The sequence below is a fragment of the Nymphalis io genome, chromosome 12 (assembly GCF_905147045.1).
Source record: "Nymphalis io chromosome 12, ilAglIoxx1.1, whole genome shotgun sequence".
Taxonomy (NCBI): Eukaryota; Metazoa; Arthropoda; class Insecta; order Lepidoptera; family Nymphalidae; genus Nymphalis; species Nymphalis io.
In genome coordinates this window covers 12,464,243-12,483,680 of record NC_065899.1, presented here as the reverse complement: position 1 = coordinate 12,483,680, position 19,438 = coordinate 12,464,243, and the positions used below count along the sequence as shown (strand labels likewise).

At 37.4% G+C, this 19,438-nt stretch overlaps 2 protein-coding genes across 6 annotated transcripts in view; one reads left to right on the top strand and one right to left on the bottom strand.

The window, feature by feature from the left end:
* Positions 1-8,587, bottom strand: part of LOC126772529 (HIG1 domain family member 2A, mitochondrial) — a 397,572-nt gene extending 388,985 nt beyond the window's left edge. Inside the window, exon 1 of the mRNA XM_050492927.1 lies at positions 8,576-8,587. The gene's annotated coding sequence lies outside the window, so the exon portion shown is untranslated. The remainder of the gene's footprint in view (positions 1-8,575) is intronic.
* LOC126772470 (endoribonuclease Dicer) overlaps positions 5,259-19,438 on the top strand; it is a 65,267-nt gene continuing 51,087 nt past the window's right edge. Inside the window, exons 1-17 of one of the 5 annotated variants that reach the window (XM_050492850.1) lie at positions 5,259-5,323; positions 5,954-6,114; positions 6,193-6,320; positions 6,863-6,973; positions 7,659-7,836; positions 8,605-8,728; positions 10,227-10,419; positions 11,142-11,320; positions 11,772-11,908; positions 12,691-12,931; positions 13,256-13,374; positions 14,700-14,812; positions 15,623-15,728; positions 16,185-16,360; positions 16,987-17,102; positions 17,774-17,897; positions 18,672-18,955. In XM_050492850.1, coding sequence (XP_050348807.1) covers positions 6,015-6,114; positions 6,193-6,320; positions 6,863-6,973; positions 7,659-7,836; positions 8,605-8,728; positions 10,227-10,419; positions 11,142-11,320; positions 11,772-11,908; positions 12,691-12,931; positions 13,256-13,374; positions 14,700-14,812; positions 15,623-15,728; positions 16,185-16,360; positions 16,987-17,102; positions 17,774-17,897; positions 18,672-18,955 — 2,429 coding nt within the window. In that variant the 5' untranslated portion in view covers positions 5,259-5,323; positions 5,954-6,014. Of the gene's footprint in view, positions 5,390-5,888; positions 6,115-6,192; positions 6,321-6,862; positions 6,974-7,658; positions 7,837-8,604; positions 8,729-10,226; positions 10,420-11,141; positions 11,321-11,771; positions 11,909-12,690; positions 12,932-13,255; positions 13,375-14,699; positions 14,813-15,622; positions 15,729-16,184; positions 16,361-16,986; positions 17,103-17,773; positions 17,898-18,671; positions 18,956-19,438 lie in introns of all 5 variants that reach the window. The other 4 variants (XM_050492848.1, XM_050492845.1, XM_050492846.1 and 1 more) reach the window with 4 other exon arrangements.

The window sequence follows — 19,438 nt, the reverse complement described above, 5'->3', positions numbered from 1 at the left end:
AAGTAAATTATTAAAATTATTACCAACCACGAGAACTTTTACTAAAAGAATTCCTACTTTGTTAAAATTATTCCTCAGTCTTCTCTAGCTCCAAGATGTAACTACATATATACCCAAGGGACATAATATCTTTTTTTCCAAGATTGTTGCTGTACTGACGACGTCAGGGATGGTTAATATTTTGGGTGGTGATTACCACTTACCATCAAGTGGTCCATTTTAATTAAGTACATAAAATAATTAATAATGGATGACAAAGTAAAATTCCAGTGCAGCTTATAATTTAAAGTAATTAAAAAGATTGATTATTTTAAAATTTATTTTATTAATAATACGAATGAATATTAGTATTGCTTGGCCCCACTGAGCTTGAGCAAAATGCAATCAGATTAATGGTTAACGATTAGGATTACGATACGTCATCATCAATCATTATTACAGTATAACGAAAGTAATCAAAAAGGTAAAGTGATTGATTAAAAACGTTTGTATTTTGTTTAAATTATTTAGCGGCATAAGCCATGGAGTAACATTGAAAAACATTTTTTGTGTGTTTTGTTTATTTATTTTTGCATTACAAGTACCTATTTTCGTTATAAACTTTCAAGTACACGTTGAGTCGGGAGGAGGACCAAGTACTAGGTCCTCTGATTATGTTGTATCATTATACAACATAATCAGATTAAGAAACAATAATCTGCATTGAAACTTGGCTGTATAGCGCATTACCAGTGCTTGCCTGTTAAATGTTATTTTAAATTAAAAAGAAATGTTTAGGTGACGTGTTGTATTTTAATTCAATCTTAGTTACGGGGAATAAAAGGTAGTGATTGCATACTCTTTGGTGGGGGAGAACACAAAAATAATTCATTGAATTATATTGCGTATGAATGCAGTATAGTGATTAGTATTTCATGTACCACATCTCCCTAAAATAAATAATCAACGAATTGTAATAAGCGAATTTATTATTATACTTTAAATATTGTTTAAATATTTCTGCAAATATAAAATCTAATCAGATTTACTGCTGCGGCTTAAAGCGACTATATTTTTTTTCTAAATTAGTAAAAAACAGACACTTAGTATTATGGTTGGAGAGAAAAATTTTATGTTAGGTTAGTTATTTTTTTTATGACGTTGGAAGTTCTCTTTCTCGTCATAATATTGACTTTATATAAATAAGAGTGCCGTGGAGTGCCGGCTTAGAATAGTACTCCCCCAATCTCATCCCGTGGGTGTCGTAAGAGGCGACTGAGGGACGGGGAAAAGGGGGGATGGGCAGCAGCGTCCCCCCTCCCATAAACATCTTACCCCCCTACTGCGCTCGCCAACACGCCTGCCCAGCGCGGCGAGTATGGGCAAACCCCTCCCTTAATGGCAGATGCGCCCAAAAAAAGGCCCCCAGTTACCGGCAAGCCCGCTAGGCCCGACCAAGGTAGCGGTCGCGGTATCGGCAGGGCAGGGGGTGCTAAGAATCACCGGTTCACGGCAGGCTACCGTATAAAACGACTGAACATGGCAACGTATAATGGACGCTAAATGAGGCTGGACCATCACCTCGCCGAATTAGAAGTAGAGTTAAGTCATATAAACTGGCATATACTGGGGTTATCTGAAGTCCGAAGACAGGGGGAGGACACGATAACTCTAGAGTCCGGTAACTTACTCTACTTCCGCGAAGGTGATAACCTCTCCCAGGGTGGTGTCGGTTTTCTAGTCAAAAAGGATCTCATTAGCAGCATTGTAGAAATCAGTAGTGTGCCGAACCGGGTAGCGTACCTTGTCCTAAAACTTTCCGACAGGTACTCCCTGAAGGTCGTACAGGTATATGCGCCAACTTCGACATACTCTGATGATGTGGTCGAAGCGATGTACGAGAACATCGCAAAGGCCCTCAACGACACCTCGAAGGCCCACTACAATGTTGTTATGGGAGACTTTAATGCTAAAGTGGGAGTACAAGATAGCGGTGAATCGAAAGTCGGACCTTACGGCTTGGGCTGCAGAAATCACAGGGGGCAAATGCTGGTAAACTTTCTCGAAGCGCAGGGGCTTTTTTTGATGAATTCTTTCTTTCAAAAGAAGCCTCAGAGGAGGTGGACCTGGCGAAGCCCCGATAACGTGACAAGGAACGAGATAGACTTTATCATTTCGAATAAAAGGCACATATTTAGAGATGTTTCAGTGATCAACAGGTTTAATAATCGGAAGTGATCATCGCTTGGTTCGAGGCACTCTAAATATCAACTTAAAAGCCGAAAGATCGAGAATGATGAGGTCTACTCTCCGACCTACCATGCTCCAAGCTGCTCAAGGCTCCGAAAAGTTCCAAATGGAACTTCAAAATCAATTCACCGCGTTGGAAACCATAAGCAGCATTGATGAGAGAACCGACACGCTGGTCAAAATACTGCAAAACACATCCCGCAAGTGTTTTCCGCCACAGAGAAGAGACAACGCACCAAAACTCTCTGCTGAGACACTCGAGCTCATGAGAAAACGACGAGAACTACCATCGTTTTTGTCAGATAAGGCCTTAAACCGAACAATAAAAACGCTGACGCGTCGCGATCTCCGACGCTCCAATACCCGTGCCATCAAGGCTGCAATTGAGCAAAATCGGGGATCGAAAGTGTTCGCTCGCAAGTTTGGGAGGCCGCGTCTGACAAAACTTAAAACTGAAAATGGTGGGGTCTTTACCTCTAGTTCTGAGATTGTCGGAGAAGTAGAGAGGTTTTATGGGTAGTTGTTCTCTTCAAGATCGGATAAACCCGTGGGAATCAGTATTGATGACCAGCACGCCCCTCTTATGCGCCATTACTCCGAGGAGCTCCCGGTCGTTGACCAAGGAGAGATTAGGGCGGCTCTAGAACAGCTTAAAAACAACAAAGCTCCGGGAGATGACGGAATCACAACAGAGTTGCTTAAGGCAGGCGGGACTCCGGTCCTGAAAGAGCTAGCAAGCCTCTTTAATTCCGTCATCCAACATGGCAAGACCCCGGAAACGTGGAGCGGGAGTGAGGTGGTACTGTTTTTCAAGAAAGGTGATAAAACCCTCTTGAAAAACTACAGACCAATCTCCCTCCTGAGTCACGTGTATAAGCTGTTCTCAAGAGTCGTCACGAACCGTCTAGCCAGACGACTTGACGAGTTCCAGCCCCCAGAGCAAGCCGGCTTTCGATCAGGCTACAGCACCGTGGACCACATCCATACTGTTCGGCAGATTGTGCAGAAGACCGAAGAGTACAATCAGCCGCTGTGTATGGCATTCGTGGACTACGAGAAAGCCTTCGACTCCATCGAAACCTGGGCAGTGCTCGACTCATTGCAGAGATGTCATATCGATTGGAGATATATCGAGGTACTGAGATGTCTGTACAACGCCGCTACAATGACTGTCCACATCCAGGACTGTAAGACGAAGGCGATCCAACTGCGCAGAGGGGTGAGACAGGGGGATATAATATCCCCGAAACTGTTCACCAACGCGTTGGAAGACGTTTTCAAAACGCTGGATTGGACTATGTATGGAGTCAATGTAAACGGCGAGTACATCTCACACCTTCGATTTGCCGACGATATCGTCATCATAGCAGAGTCGCTGGAACAACTCACCGAAATGCTGCGTAGCCTAGGCGAGTCTTCCCGGTGTGTCGGTCTCAGTATGAACTTGGACAAGACCAAGGTCATGTTCAATAGGCATGTCGTGCCGGGACCGATATACGTCGAGGGGAAACCTCTCGAAGTTGTTAGTGAATATACCTACCTAGGACAGATAATACAAGTCGGTAGGAACAACTTCGAGTAGGAAGCCGATCGAAGAATTCGCTTGGGATGGGCAGCATTTGGCAACCTTCGTCAAGTCCTCAAGTCGTCTATACCGCAATGTTTGAAGACGAAAGTCTTCAACCAATGCGTCTTACCTGCCATGACATACGGTGCTGAAACGTGGACACTAACTGCGGGACTAGTCCACAAATTCAAAGTCGCTCAGCGTGCTATGGAGCGAGCTATGCTCGGAGTATCTTTGAAGGATAAGATCAGAAATGAGATTATCCGGAAAAGAACCGGAGTCACCGACATAGCTTGCAAAATTAGCAGGCTGAAGTGGCAGTGGGCTGGTCACGTATGTCGTAGGACCGATGGCCGTTGGAGCAGACGAGTCCTAGAGTGGAGACCGCGAATCGGCAAGCGCAGCGTAGGGCGCCCTCCAGCCAGGTGGACCGACGACCTTAAGAAGGTGGCGGGCACCAACTGGATGCGGAAGGCGGAGGACAGGGAGCTTTGGCGCACTTTGGGAGAGGCCTATGTTCAGCAGTGGACAACGATTGGCTGTTGATTGATTGATTGATAAATAAGAGGTTATTATTTTAATAGTAAAATATTACATGAGACATTAATGTATATTTGTATAATAAATATATTTGTATGTATTTTTATACATTTTTCATCCATCTCGGAAATGATTAACGAGTTGGCTCAATCTTTGTATTTAGATAAGGTTTTGCTTTTTAAGTTTATCTATTTAGGTGTCTTCTATGAAAAATCTATTTTTTACAACAATTTTTTTTGTCAATAAAAAGCTCGGTCTAGGTCGGTAAATATTTAATAAAGTAAAAGTAGAAAGCTCGGTCGCCTAGGTACTTAACATAATCGACGTCATAAGCATTTCGTAATACAAGTTGTTTGAAATAAATTTATAAACGTATGTACTTTACACTAGATTTCGTCTACTTGATAAGGAGAAGATGGCGGGTATTAAGCAAAAAAAACCTGTTTTGACCCTTGTTCTTCTTTAAATTTCATCAAAATCGTGAAAGCGTAACAGACAGAAAGACTAACAGAGAGAGTTACTTTCGCACGATCACTATTATTAAATATTAGAAATGCGAAAGTAACTGTTCAGAATATTTTTCAAATATCTATTTTCAAACTTAATGTTTTTTCTTGTCAGACCAAGTTTTGTCGTAAATACATTTAGTAGTCAGGCGATAATACTAAAAGCTTAACGAATGGTCATATTTTTCTATATTGTAATGAAAAAAATTACGACCGCGTTTTTCTTTTGTATTAATTGACTTGCAGCACGGTAATAACTTAGTAATTGCAACACTGCACTTACTAAGTACATTGTATTTTTAAGAATTCAACATTTAACGGGGCAATCCCTATAGATATAAAATTTTTTTTGACATTTGTTGTCAGTTCTATATTAATGCTACAATCTGCATTTCGCACATAGATAAGTATTACTATAAGGAATTGAAATTGAAAAGTACACGACATTCGATTTAGTGCAGAAAGCAGTTGTTCTGTGCGTGTATGTATTGGTGATGAATTGCATCAGTTTTATACTAGTTTTGTGTTAATTGTATTATTCCGTGTAGTAAGTACATCAAAAGTAATTTTATGTATAAGCGATAAATACATTGTATAAAATAGAATACGAAACTGATATTGTTATAAGTAAACAAAACTATGAAATGCATTACCGTTATTGTGAAAGGTGTAAATAAAATTTATAAAATGATATTCAAGTTTAAGTTTCCTTAGTTTAAACAATTTAAATTGAAATAAAAAAAATATAATTTATATCCATGACTTAAAACTTTAAAGAGGCAATGAAGACGAAAGGATTTCATACGGATAATATTTATTTCATTCATGTCTCCGTTGATTAGTCTTTGTAAATTCTAAATATTTTTATTGGATACTATAAATATTACCTTATCATTTCAGCATATAGAGAAGAGTAGAGATATAATTTTATATTGATATATAAACTGTTTCTTTGCTAGTGTTATTTCTTATTCTATTAAAATCAGCTTGCAAATATATATTTATCAATTACTAGTAAGTTAGTTAGTCGAAATTTTACATAATAGTATACATGAAGTGGATGGAATTGAAAATAAATAGGAATAAACAGCAAATCTGTTCTTAAAAGCAGAGGACGCATTTGCGTAGCAGTGGGTCATTTATGGGCTGTTACTTTATAAAATATTTACAAAATGAATGCGAGTGACACAACGGAATTCACATCAAGATTTTATCAAACTCAATTAGAGGAAATTGCTGTTAGAAGAAATACTATCATATTTCTGCCTACAGGTAAATTAATTTATTTTTAATTTAATCAATTAAAATAAGTTTGGAAACTTTATTTAAAAAAATACATATTGTATGCAGGTTCAGGTAAAACTTTTATTGCCATTAGACTGATAAAAAGATTAAGAGAAGCCTTGAAAAAGCCATGGGGAGAAGGAGGAAAAAGGTGTTTTTTTTTAGTAAACACAGTTCCACTAGTGGCGCAACAGGTATTTAATAGTCATGTATGCTTAAGCAGCTTAATAGAAAATGTAAATATTATATATTGATAGACTATTCTAATAACCAGTAATATTTGGCAAACACACAACTGTTTGGTATCATTTTCTCCTTTTATATAATAAATAATATAATAAAAATTCTCTCATGTCTGTTCAACTATAATTAGTTAAACTTTAACAGTGGTTCAGACACTATTGTAGTGAAATATATTTATCTAATATTTATCAGTGCAATTGTATCCATTTATTTTTATATGTGTAGTGTTTATATGTTATGTAGTTACTTGTATGTATTTGTGGAAATAAAAACACCATGGTGGGATTCCTAGATCTCAATTTTCAAATGGCCTAACCCAACAGTAATAAGTTAAGGCCCTACTTTTGTGCTGGTCAATTTTTTTTTTGCTTTACTAAGTTAATTTTTAATCTATGTAATGGGGGCTTACAATAAAGAGTTAAGTAAATAATGATAATAATGTATATAAATATGTATTCATAAGTATATATGTACATTGTTTATTTTGTTTCAGTCAAAAGTCATAAGACTATTATGTCCAGTTGATGTTAATGGATACACTAGTGAAGACAATGTTGATTATTGGGATAAGAGTAAATGGAATCAAGAGTTAACAAAGTATCAGGTAAGAACATAATAATGTGATGCAACTTTCACGTTTCCAACCTCAATGCATCTTTTTGTACAAAATAGTACAAATGTTTCTTCAATTGCGTTAAATTAGCAAATCAATGACCTTAAATCAATTAACTTCAATAGTGGTAGGGCTTTGTACAAGCTTGTCTGGGTATGTACCACCCACTCATCAGATATTCTACTGCAAAACAGCAGTACTTGGTATTGTTGTGTTCCAGTTTGAAGGGTGAGTGAGCCAGTGTAATTAGTGGCACAAGAGACATAACATCTTAGTTCCCAAGGTTGGTGGCGCATTGGCGATAAGCGATGGTTAACATTTCTTACAATGCCAATGTTTATGGGCGTTAGAGACCACTTACCATCAGGTGGCTCATATGCTTGTCTGCCTACCTATACAACATGTTTTAATAAGTTTTATTCAAAAAAGTTTTAGTAACATAATCTTTATTATTTATTTTTCAATCAATCTCAAGTCTATTTTAATAATATTACTGATATTCCTATTTTAAATTTCACTAGGAGTTCTACCATAATAATTAACCACCAGTCAACTTAGTCAGAATATTCTGTTAAGTCAGTACATGACAGAAACATTGTGCGTGTTTATGATCCAATTGATTCGTGGATTTATGATTGAAAAGATATTTACATTAAACTTTGCTTCTATTTTTTAGGTCATTGTTATGACAAGTCAGATCCTCAGTGATATGCTTACTCATAGATATGTATCGATCGCGGATATAAATCTTCTTATATTTGATGAATGTCATCATGCTGTTGATGACCATCCCATGAGAACAGTGATGAAGCATTTTGAAGATGTTCCGAAAAATAAGCATCCAAGAGTTCTGGGTATGACATTATTTACATAATATCATAATAACACTATTTACTGATCTTTATGACTGATCTTTACACTTTTATCTTCATTCTAGATTTTGTTCATAATTGAAGATGTTATTTTAAACTTATAATTCAAGAAATCATGATATCCATTTTTCCAAATTTAGTCCAACTCTTCAGAAAACAATAATGAAAAGAATCATCAATACGTTTATTTATTAGTTCAAATAATTAATACAGGATTCCATTGGCAGGAATAAAGATAAATAAACTATTTTGACCATGAATTTACATGATATGATTGGTCATCATCTAAATCTAATCTATGGTACAAAGTTGTTATCAGAACTCGGAATGGATATAAAGTGTGCTTGTGCCTCACTGAATCACAATTCTGAATAACAGCCTATTTGAAATTATAAATGTTAACAAAATTAGTACATAATAATATAAGTTACCTACAAAAATGCTATGTTTCATGGACTATAAAATGATTATACCATGTATTTTTTTTTCAATTTACAAACTAATTGATGTAAAACTAAAGTAACAATTAACAAAATTTTCTATAACTATCATATGATATTAACAGGAAAGAATAACATATAACCTCTTTGTTAAAAAACCTCTGTGAGGTTACTTAATGTGTTAAAACATGATCTTACTGAACCAAGAATTTTGGACTGTCGTCACTAAAATTTAATTTATTTTGTTGTACTTATAATTTATTTTTTATTTTATGTAGTGTGAAATTTAATTGTATAAATATACTTTCAGGTTTAACAGCAACACTGCTCAATTCGAATGTGAAATTAAATAAAGTTGAAGAAACATTGAGAAAATTAGAAGCAACATTTCAAGCTACGATCGCTACAGTCAATGATATGGGAGAGGTTGCAATGTAAGATATATTATATACTTTTTTTGTGTTTTTATATTTGATGCTCTAATGATTTGACTGAATTTTTCTAATTTATTGTTAAAGCTCAGGTACTTTGATCTATGTGAAAGTCATTATAGCTAGGCATTATCTGCCTCGTTGGCCTGGTAGCTAAAGATACAGATCCTTAGGGTATTCGATTCTAACGCTACCGCCGTTTGGCACCTGAACTCTCTGGTCACACACACACGCACGCACGCACGCACGCACGCACGCACGCACGCACGAACGAACGAACGAACGCACGCACGCACGCACACACTCATGTCTAATATACGCTGGCTCGTCTCCCCTGGGATAGCGGTCGATCAGGACATCTACTCAGACGAGTTTCTATAAAGCCATATCGGGAGCGCAAATTCTTTACTCAATTTTGTTTGGTATTTGACAGTAGGTTTTCGGAAGCTTGCACAATAATGTTTGTAAACATGTAACGCTATTTTATGTAACTCACAATTAGTAATACTAACCGATGTTATAATTTATGCACTCAAAGAATCTGATAAAGCGTATGTAAAATATAAGCGTACCACGAATAAAAATTAATATTAACATTTTATTGGCATTAATAAATAAAATAAATTAATTATGTTAGTAAAAAAAATAAGGCGAAAGTTATCTTGTTTATTTGTCTTTTACGCCCTTACGTTTTTACAATTCGACGGATCATCATGGAATTTTGCACGCACGTTGTCAGGGATACAGAAGAGGAGATAGGGTACAGCTGCCTGCCCTCCCACAAACGCGGGCGGGAACTAAAAATATTATACATATTGTGATATTTTTTACTACAATTATTTGTATACGAGCTAAAAGGTATATTACTTGATTTTAAATGCGCGATTTAAAGCAGAGCTCCGACTTTTATTTATCCAATTTTTAATTCATATTTTTACTATTTATTTTATTTTTTACGTACTTAAAATCCTTAGTTTCTCTCATCGTTTGTACTTTCAGTATCACATAGATGAGAAAATGTATAACACTGGAAAATTTTCGTTATTCGAGAATAGTTCGAAAAAGCCTCTTATTGATCTAAATTTTTTGAATCGATCGATCAAAACTAAAAAAAAAGGATTTTCAGACAAAGATTCTAGCTTTATTAACTACTGACTCCATGTGGTCTTGTCCGTTCATGCAGAGGGAGTGGAGTCCGCGCCAACGGTGCAAAGCACAGCGAGTCAATCACATTCATTGATCCCCTCAATACCTATTATTATATCTATCTTTTCAACTTTTTGCGTGACCGACAGATAAGTTGAAAGCAATCTAGATAAACGTAAAATTAATGTTAATATAATGTATGAAATAATTCAAAACACGATGATCATCATTTTAATGATTTCAATGATCAATTTGATATTGACTAGCAATATCAAATTGATCATTCTACATAAAAATATTTATGAGTGTTTCTGTCATACGACGTATTGCAATAGAGCGGTTTTTTTTTGTACAGCTATTCGACGAACCCTCACGAGTCTGTGCAGTACTTCAGATTGCCAGCCCTAACGAACGCATGCGAAGAAGCTATAATGCTACTCAAAGAACTCCAAGAAATCGTAATGTCCATAAAGCTGCCGATGAACGATATAAAAATGGATTTGAAACTAAAACCCTGGCAAAGGGATATATCCAATAATCCGACGAAAGTAAGTTGCTCAATAATGTCGAAATTTACAATTAGAAAAATAGGTTCGATGTGAAAATGGCCAGTCGCTAGTTGATTTGACGATTCACATACTGTTATGATATTTGGGATTTTTTAATTTTTTTTTTCATAAAATAAGTAGGTCGTGTTATTATGCATTCGCAATATCAAATGCGATTACTAAGATGTTATGTCCCTAGTGCCTGTAGTTAGATACACTGGCTCACTCACTATTCAAACCAGAACACAACAATACCAAGTGTTGCTGTGTTGCGGTAGAATATGTGATGATTGGATGGAGCCTATATGGGCTTGCACAAAGTCTTGATGGTAGCAAGCATCAAGACTTGTTACATAATGTTGTGAAATGCCTTTAAAATAATATAGAGTTTTTGTGTGTTAGAACGTTTCTGCACAACACAATCCAATTGTGATAAATTTGAAGACAGAAAATGATCACACATGTATGATAAAATAAGTTTAATACTTATAACAGCTTTTGTTAACATTAACGTTATTCCATTTAATCGAGTTGTTTGGGCAAAGAAACTAACTCATGCCACCTTTAGAGTAACATTATTACATGTTTTTTTTTTATATTAATTTGTTTTTCTTCAAAAATATATTGGGCGTTATTGTTTATGTGTGTTATTGGAAAATAATTGTGTATGTGTGTGTGTTTTTTTTTAAATATAAATTCTAATAATTGCTTTATTCTAACAGATAACAAAGGCAATAAAGAACATGATTGAATCGATGATATTAACAATTAAAGAGATGGGCGCGTACGGAGGGGCCTTGGGTATTCTTGCATACATCACCTCGCTGGAGCGGAGCAAGCGGCGGGCGGTCACCGAGGAGGAGGAGCTGCTGTACAACATCGCCGTGACACATTCTGTTGAGTATGTCTTGTTCATTCTTATGCTTATACATGAGAGAGAGAGAAAATATAGATTTTCCTCAGATGTGTTGCATTGACTAACGTTTAAAGGATAGCTGCATTATATAAGTAATGAAAACTTATTATTTAAATAAACTTCTTATATAAAAAGTACATAGTTGACGAAGAGCTTAATATGTTGCTAATTAAGATTCTCAAATGGGTAATTCATTACACGGATGAGATTGGGATCCGGTATTCAATTGTTATTGTGTAGTTTGGCTCATTATTCGTTCCTGCGTTATTTTTGAGTTTTAGGGTTATACAATTATTTTAATGATAAGGTCACAAATCCCGGCGCCTGAGTCTCCTAACCCTTAAGCCGATATTTATAGCATATTAAATTTATTTTAATGTAATTACATTCTATAAGTCTTGTAATGTTAAAAATGTAAATCATTTAAAATTTTCAGGGCAAGGGCGACTTTACTCCAATCAATGTCAAACGATTCCGGTTATAGCAAAATAGTTCGTAACTCTTCAGAGAAAGTGTTACAACTTTTGAATATTCTAAAGGAATACAATCCGAAATATTACTTAAATGATGGTGGTAAGTTATTGTTTATTTAGTAAAATTACGCCTGATGGGGATACTGACACTCCTTACATGGGGTCAGTACACTATCGACCTTGGGTGTTCTTAGATGATTCATTAAGATGTTCTTTGTGTCTTTTTTTTATAGAATAGGACACCTGATCGTAAGTGGTCACCAAACGCCCTTAGATATTGGCATTGTAAGAAATGTCAACCATCGCTTACATAGCCAATGCACCACCAACCTTTAGCACTAAGATTTTATGTCCCTTGTGCCTGTAATTACACTGGCATCACTCACCCTTCAAACCGGAACACAACAATATCAAGTACTGCTGTTTTGCGGTAGAATATCTGATGAGTTGGTGGTACCTACCCAGACGAGCTTGCACAAAGCCCTACTACCAGTAAGTGTAGTTACACTGGCCTACTAACCTTCAAACGATAAAATAATGACTGGGTGCTATCTATTTAGACGGGTTTGTATACAGCTCGACCAACAAGTAAATAAATTAAGTAAGTTTTATCAATATATATAATTTATAATACTTATTATACAATCAATACCTCTGGTAAATATAAAAGTAAATTTTAAATAGTTGAATTTCAAAATAATATCGCTTGTAATAATTTCTAAATGTAATCGAAAACGAACTCTAGAAACCCGAGAAACTTAACGGAATACTGGAGATTCGAAACCGGTTTTGGATAAGGAAACCATTGTGAGGAAGCTTAAATGTGTGGAAACTGTCACATGTATAATGAAAAAAATAATAATCAAATGACTTTTTTTTTAGTGACCTTGAAAATAAACCTCAAGCGGGGTGCACTCTCCGGGATCATTTTAACTCAGCAAAGATACACGTCCAAAGTACTCTATAATCTTCTAAAGGACGTGAAGACAACCAATCCTGACGAATTTGGATTCCTGAAACACGATTACATCGTCGGATTCAAGATAAACCCCCTCACCAACACGAGGGAGCAACATTACACTAAAAAGTTGAGCCTGCAGGCACTCCTGAAGTTTAAGAATGGGTAAGATTAATTCACTCGAACGAACGTCACGACTATGAACGACTTAAGCGACGGGGGCCGCTCCCCGCAGAGAATAGTGGGTAATGTTATAGTGTGCACGATTCCCTCCTATGATCCGGCGGGACGGCAATACGGGTTTGGGAAGGGCCGTATTTCCTGATAGGTACAATGTCGGTGTCTTCAAATCCAGAGTGAACAGGTTTCGTGGAGGCGAGCGTGCTACATCCCAGACCGTGTCGATGCTTAACATCAGGCAAGTCAACGGTCAAACGCCGGCCTATTAATTGTAAAAAAAGTGCGGCGGTACAGCGTCGTGTGTTGCAGCGACCTGAACTGCGTGATCTCCACGAGCGTGCTGGAGGAGGGCGTGGACGTGCCGCACTGCTCGCTCGTCGTGAAGTTCGACGTGCCGCTGGAGTACCGCTCCTACATACAGAGCAAAGGTCAGCCCGCTGCTCACGCCACTTGCATACCCGCTTGCGAAACGATTTTTTATTTTTTATTTTAGGCTACCGCTGCTACCTACTGATTTAAGTATGTTTTTTATATGTATAATTCATTAATGAGTCAACGTAACGGATTTGGATGTTTTTTTTTGTCACAAATAGAATTAAACGTAGTCGAAGCCGCAGTTTTTTGTAGTGATGGAATATATTTTCGAATCTTTTCAAAATAAAATAGCCCCGTAGTCACATTTAGTTTAACGGTCACTTCCATTACACACCCACAAGAGTTATTTCCTGCGCTTTCTAAGATATAAATAGATTATAGACTCGGCAAAGATACACGTCCAAAGTACGTACGTAAGTAGTATATATGTATGCAATAATGTATAAAGGTTTTATAAAAATCAACAACAAAAAATATTACCTACAGTAACAGCCTGTGAATATCCCACTGCTGGGCTAAGGCCTCCTCTCCTTTTTGAGGAGTAGGTTTGGAGCTTATTCTACCACACTGCCGAGATGGCCCAGTGGTAAGAACGTGTGAATCTTAACCCATGATCGTGTGTTCAAACCCAGGCAAACACCACTGAATTTTCATGTTCTTAATTTGTGATTATACTTCATCTCCTGCTTGACGGTGAAGGAAAACATCGTGAGGAAACCAGCATGTGTCTAATTTCATTGAAATTCTGTCACATGTGTATTCCACCAACCCAAATATTACCTAATATAACAAAAAAATAAATAATTAAAATATGAATTACGTATATATAGGATCACATCAACTGGTAGTATTGTACTGTCAATCTTACTTATTGCGTTCCTTACAGTACAGTAACAGTAACAGTAACAGCCTGTTAATGTCCCACTGCTGGGCTAAGGCCTCCTCTCCCTTTTGAGGAGAAGGTTTGGAGCTTATTCCACCACGCTGCTCCAATGCGGGTTGGTAGAATACACATGTGGCAGAATTTCAATGAAAATAGACACATGCAGGTTTCCTCACGATGTTTTCCTTCACCGTTAAGCACGAGATGAATTATAAACACAAATTAAGCACATGAAAATTTAGTGGTGCTTGCCCGGGTTTGAACCCGCGATCATCGGTTAAGATTCACGCGTTCTTACCACTAGGCCATCTTAGCGGCTGTTTAATTAAACACCGATTTCTCCCTTTCTATCATTATTGATTTGACATTCGAAAGAAAGAGACACGGCATTGTTTAAGTAATCACCCGCTTAACAACGTTTATTGTTTTTCTAAAAGTTATGCATTTAATTTTGTGATTTTATCTGTGCTCATAAAACCAAGTTTTTTTTTTAAGGACGCGCTAGAAGCAAGGATTCGAGTTTTGTGTTGTTTATCGATGAGGCGAATAAATTTAAGTTTCAACAACAATATTTAGAATTTCAGAAGATTGAACAATACATAATCGATGTAAGTCAATTTTTATATATAGGTGAAAGTCTATTTATATACTTTTTTTATCGTGGACGGTTAAATGGCCTGATGATAAGCGGTGAAACGGCCCATACACATTGGCGATGTAAGATATATTAACCATTCGATACATCGCCAATGCGCCACCAACCTTGGGAACAAAGATGATAAGTCCCTGCAGTTACACCGGCTCACTCACCTTCCATACCCGAACGTAACAATACTAAGTATTGCCGATTAGCGGTAGAATATCTGATGAGGGGGTAGTACCTACCCAGACAGGTAGAGCTTTGTGCAAGCTCGTTTGGGTAGGTACCACCCACTTATCAAATATTCTACCGCAAAACAGCAGTACTTGGTGCTGTTGTTCGGTTTAAAGGGTGAGTGAGCCAGTGTTATTACAGGCACAAGGGACATAAAATCTTAGTTCCCAAGGTTGGTGGCGCATTGGTGATTTAAGAGATGGTTAACATTTCTTACAATGCCAATGTCTATGGACGTTGAAGACCACTTACCATCAGGTGACCCATATGCTCTTCCGCCTTCCTATTCTTTAAAAAACAAAGACGGGTTTGCACAAAGCCCTTCCACCTAGAAATATAATACAAAGTCTCAACACTCATACTTAAATTTGATTCTGTAAAAAAAAAATTACCATCAAAAAAATTAATAGAATGCAAAGCTTTTGTACGATAAAGTTTTTTTTTTTTCAACAACATAATTTAATGTGTTCATGATCAAATATCGACCGTGGATTGTACCGGTCCGATCCGGTTTTTGATCTGATTAACATACTTAATATTACAGATACTCTACGGCAAAGCATCACTTAGGACCGCTCCCACAGAAGAAGACGTGCAGGAGAACCTCTACGAGGTGGACGACGTTCCGCCCTTCGTCACCAAGCACGGAGGTACGCCGGACATATTGTAGTTCTTCAGTCTCGTACTCCGATGGGATGGCATCCGACGCGATAGGATAGAGGTCAGCCGAGGCATAGGACATCCTAGCAGTTTCCAGACTCCGGGCTGCTACTGGGAACTTTTAACTGGTCCGACACGGGTTTGAACTCGGGGCCTCGGTATCTGCTCTAGAGCTGGCCACTCTAGACTAATGAGGCAGTCTGTTGTGATTAGTATACTAATAACACTTCGTTGAAATTTTGCAATGACACATAATGCGAAATGAAAACACAAAGTTCAAGCAAGCTTCGATTTGACACAGTACAGTTGGCATTTCTTCATAGGTCAGGTTATTGTTGCCAATAACCCTCTTGAGATGGTGTTTGATGGATTTTACGCCAGTCCCACAGTCCACCAAAGTTTCGAGAGTGGGGTGGTATACAATAAAATGTTTGACGTGTTCGCAGCTCGCCTGTCGGGAGCGTCAGCGATAAGCCTGCTAAATCGCTACTGTTCCAGCCTGCCGACCGACCACTTCACCATTTTATCGCCGATGTGGATCCTCGAAAAAGTTACCTCAACAGGTCTCACCCTCATCACCGTCGTCATGCCTATATCGTGTAAACTTAAGGATCCTATACAAGTGAGAATATTAGCTGTTATGAACGTTTAGTTGTTTCAAGCCAGTCTCGTAGGCCCCACCGGCTGCACACCTTGAACTGATAGTTTGCACGCACTGGCGTCGGTGACAATACCACCTGCTATACTTTATATCGTAATTAGTTTCAAAAATGTCGCCAAATAAAAAGCTTGTGTTTGAGTTTCTATATACGAATATGTGTAAGATATACAAAGCAATCGTGCAGCCGGCAATTATCGGATATAGGTATTAGCCGCATAGTCGCTTTGTCTCTTTCTACACCTTAAAGCCGAGATCATTCAGGCGGCACCTCTTGAGATTTCACGTGAGATTCTTCTCGTGGTCGGCGATCGTACGAAATTCTGTCTCACGTAAGTCCGCATTGGCAGAAAGAGACAGCAAATTCTCGAGAAAAATATCTATTAATTACTTTTTATTATTGCTCATTGCAACTATCAAAGCCAAAGCCAAAAGTGTTAAATGAGCCTCTATGTTTAGTAAAACTTTAATTTCTCTTTCTGTCATTATTGATTTGACATTTGAAAGAAGAAGACGGCATTGTTGACTAATCACCCGCTAAACGACATTTATAAGCAACGTTGTTCATTTATAAAACGTTTTTGAAATAGGGAAAACCTTCGGTAAATTTGAGAGCGGCAAAACGTTCAGCGGCGCTGGCTGCGTGTGCGAAGTTGTATGAAGTTGGGGAGCTGGATGAGCTTACTTTATTGCCACGACAGCATGGGTACGTAAATATTTTTTCCAGAAGCCCACACATGGGATAGTTTATATTCAGTTAGCTAAAGTGGTGCTACTGTTCTTTAATGATGACTTTGATATTGCCCAATTCTATGTCAACGGTGATGAACGTAACATGAAGATGATGTTGATGATAGACTGATAACTGAATGATTGACCGGTTCCGATCAGTCCTTTTCAACATAGATGCACTCTCTATTTCTCCTCTCATAACCCGATGGGCCCAAGGGGGTTACGTGCACAGCGAGGCACGGGTATAAACACTGGTAGCTTCAAAACATCAGGCTGAGTATTTATGACCCGACCCGGGTGCTGGAACCAAGACCTCGGAACATCTCCGTACTCTCGGTTGTCACAGTGCTTTCAGTTTTTGTTACGAGATAATAGATGGCGTTGGTAGAAATTTAAATCGCGCTATAATATGTAATATTGAATTGCATATAAAAAAGATTATTTGTTTTATTTAAGCAGAATTAAAGTGTTTCGTGTGGAAGTATTGGTTTTATGGTAACATGACACAGGATTGGAGTACGTACATTGTACACAGTACTGCGATCGAATTTCATGTTATTTTAGAGTCGGACCGGTCAACTTACTACGATTATTATACTGCGTATTATTTCCTACTTATAATTGAAGTTAATTTACTTTTAACAGCAAAACTGATTTTAACTCGGACGAAGTAAAAGCATGTTTTCCTAATTGGCGCGATGAGCAAGATGTCGGAGAAGGCATACCGAACCCTGGAACTAAGAGCAGAGTGCGAAAACATACAAAATTGGTAAATATATATATATATATATTTTTTCATTACGTTTATTCATATATTGCTTAGTCTCGCGTTCCAAGATTATATGCCATCGTGGAGTAATGTTTTCAGATATGTGTGCTCCTTCAATTATAGGAGACCACATTAAACACATAAAGTAATGACTTAACAGAATTAAAAAAATATATATATTTTTTTTATAGAAAAGGAAGGCGTACGAGCATATGGGCCACCTGATGGTAAGTGGTCACCAAACGCCCATTAGACATTTGCATTGTAAGAAACGTTAACCATCGCTTACATAGCCAATGCGCCACCAACCTTGGGAACCCTTATGCCTGTAATTACACTGGCTCACTCACCCTTCAAACCGGAACACAAAAATATCAAGTACTGCTGTTTTGCGGTAGAATATCTGATGAGTGGGTGGTACCTACCCAGACGAGCTTGCACAAAGCCCTACCACCAATAATATTACATAGTGCTACTAAATAAATTAACTTAGCAACTGCAAAAAGGTAAACAATGGTAATTAAGACTGCAGTGAAAATGAGACTTAAGTACTGCAAAACAAAATATAATTTTTTTTAAAATAGTAATGGTAATGTTTTTAACAAACTAGTGTTTGTTGAAATAGTGTTTGATAAAATCGGCGATAAGAATCCACGATTGCCATATATTGTTTTAGATCTCGATCAATGACGTCATGCCGACGCAAGGTCGGAGTTGCTTATATATCTTGGAAATGTTTTTAGTATTATTACCACTTTAATATTTTTTTTACAGTATCCAAAGTGTCTCAACGGCCCTCCATCTTGGAACAAGGAGATGGCGTTCTACCTGCACGTTATAAATCTTAAGACAGCCTTCGATGAGCCAAAGGATTCCCGCGACCGAGCTCTTTATAACCTGCTGCAGAGCAAAGACGGTTACGGCTTCCTGACGTTGCAACCTCTGCCAATTATATGCGACTTCCCATTGTTCCTAACTGTGGGTGAAGTGGATACGAAAATAGAAGTGAACTATGCGAAGGTTGTGCTGGATCCCTCGTTGTTCGAACTTGTTAAACGGTGAGTTTGTTTCAATGTATATCTAGATATAGCATCCGTACCGCGAACGTTTGTACGTACGCTATATCATCGGGGACTTTTGAGTGGATTTTTATTTTATTATCATCATTGTGGGCAGATTCTTATGAAATATTTGTGTGGAATAATAGCAAACGTTATTATATATAAGGGGAAATTTTCCTGGTTATTACTAAAGATTATTAAAACACGCATTTTGTACGTGAGCCAGTGTAACTACAGGCACAAGGTAAATAAGATCTTAGTTTCTAAGGTTGGTGGCGCGTTGACTATGTGAGGAATGATTAATATTTCTTACAGCATCAATATTTTTAGGCGGTGGTCAACATCAGAATTATTAATATATTATGATTGTACATATACTTCTACATAATTTAATAATCATAAGTTGATCACCGCGCGTAAGAGGAGGAATTATAAGGTACCCCATTTTCTGTACCGCTGACAACGTATGTGCAAAATTTC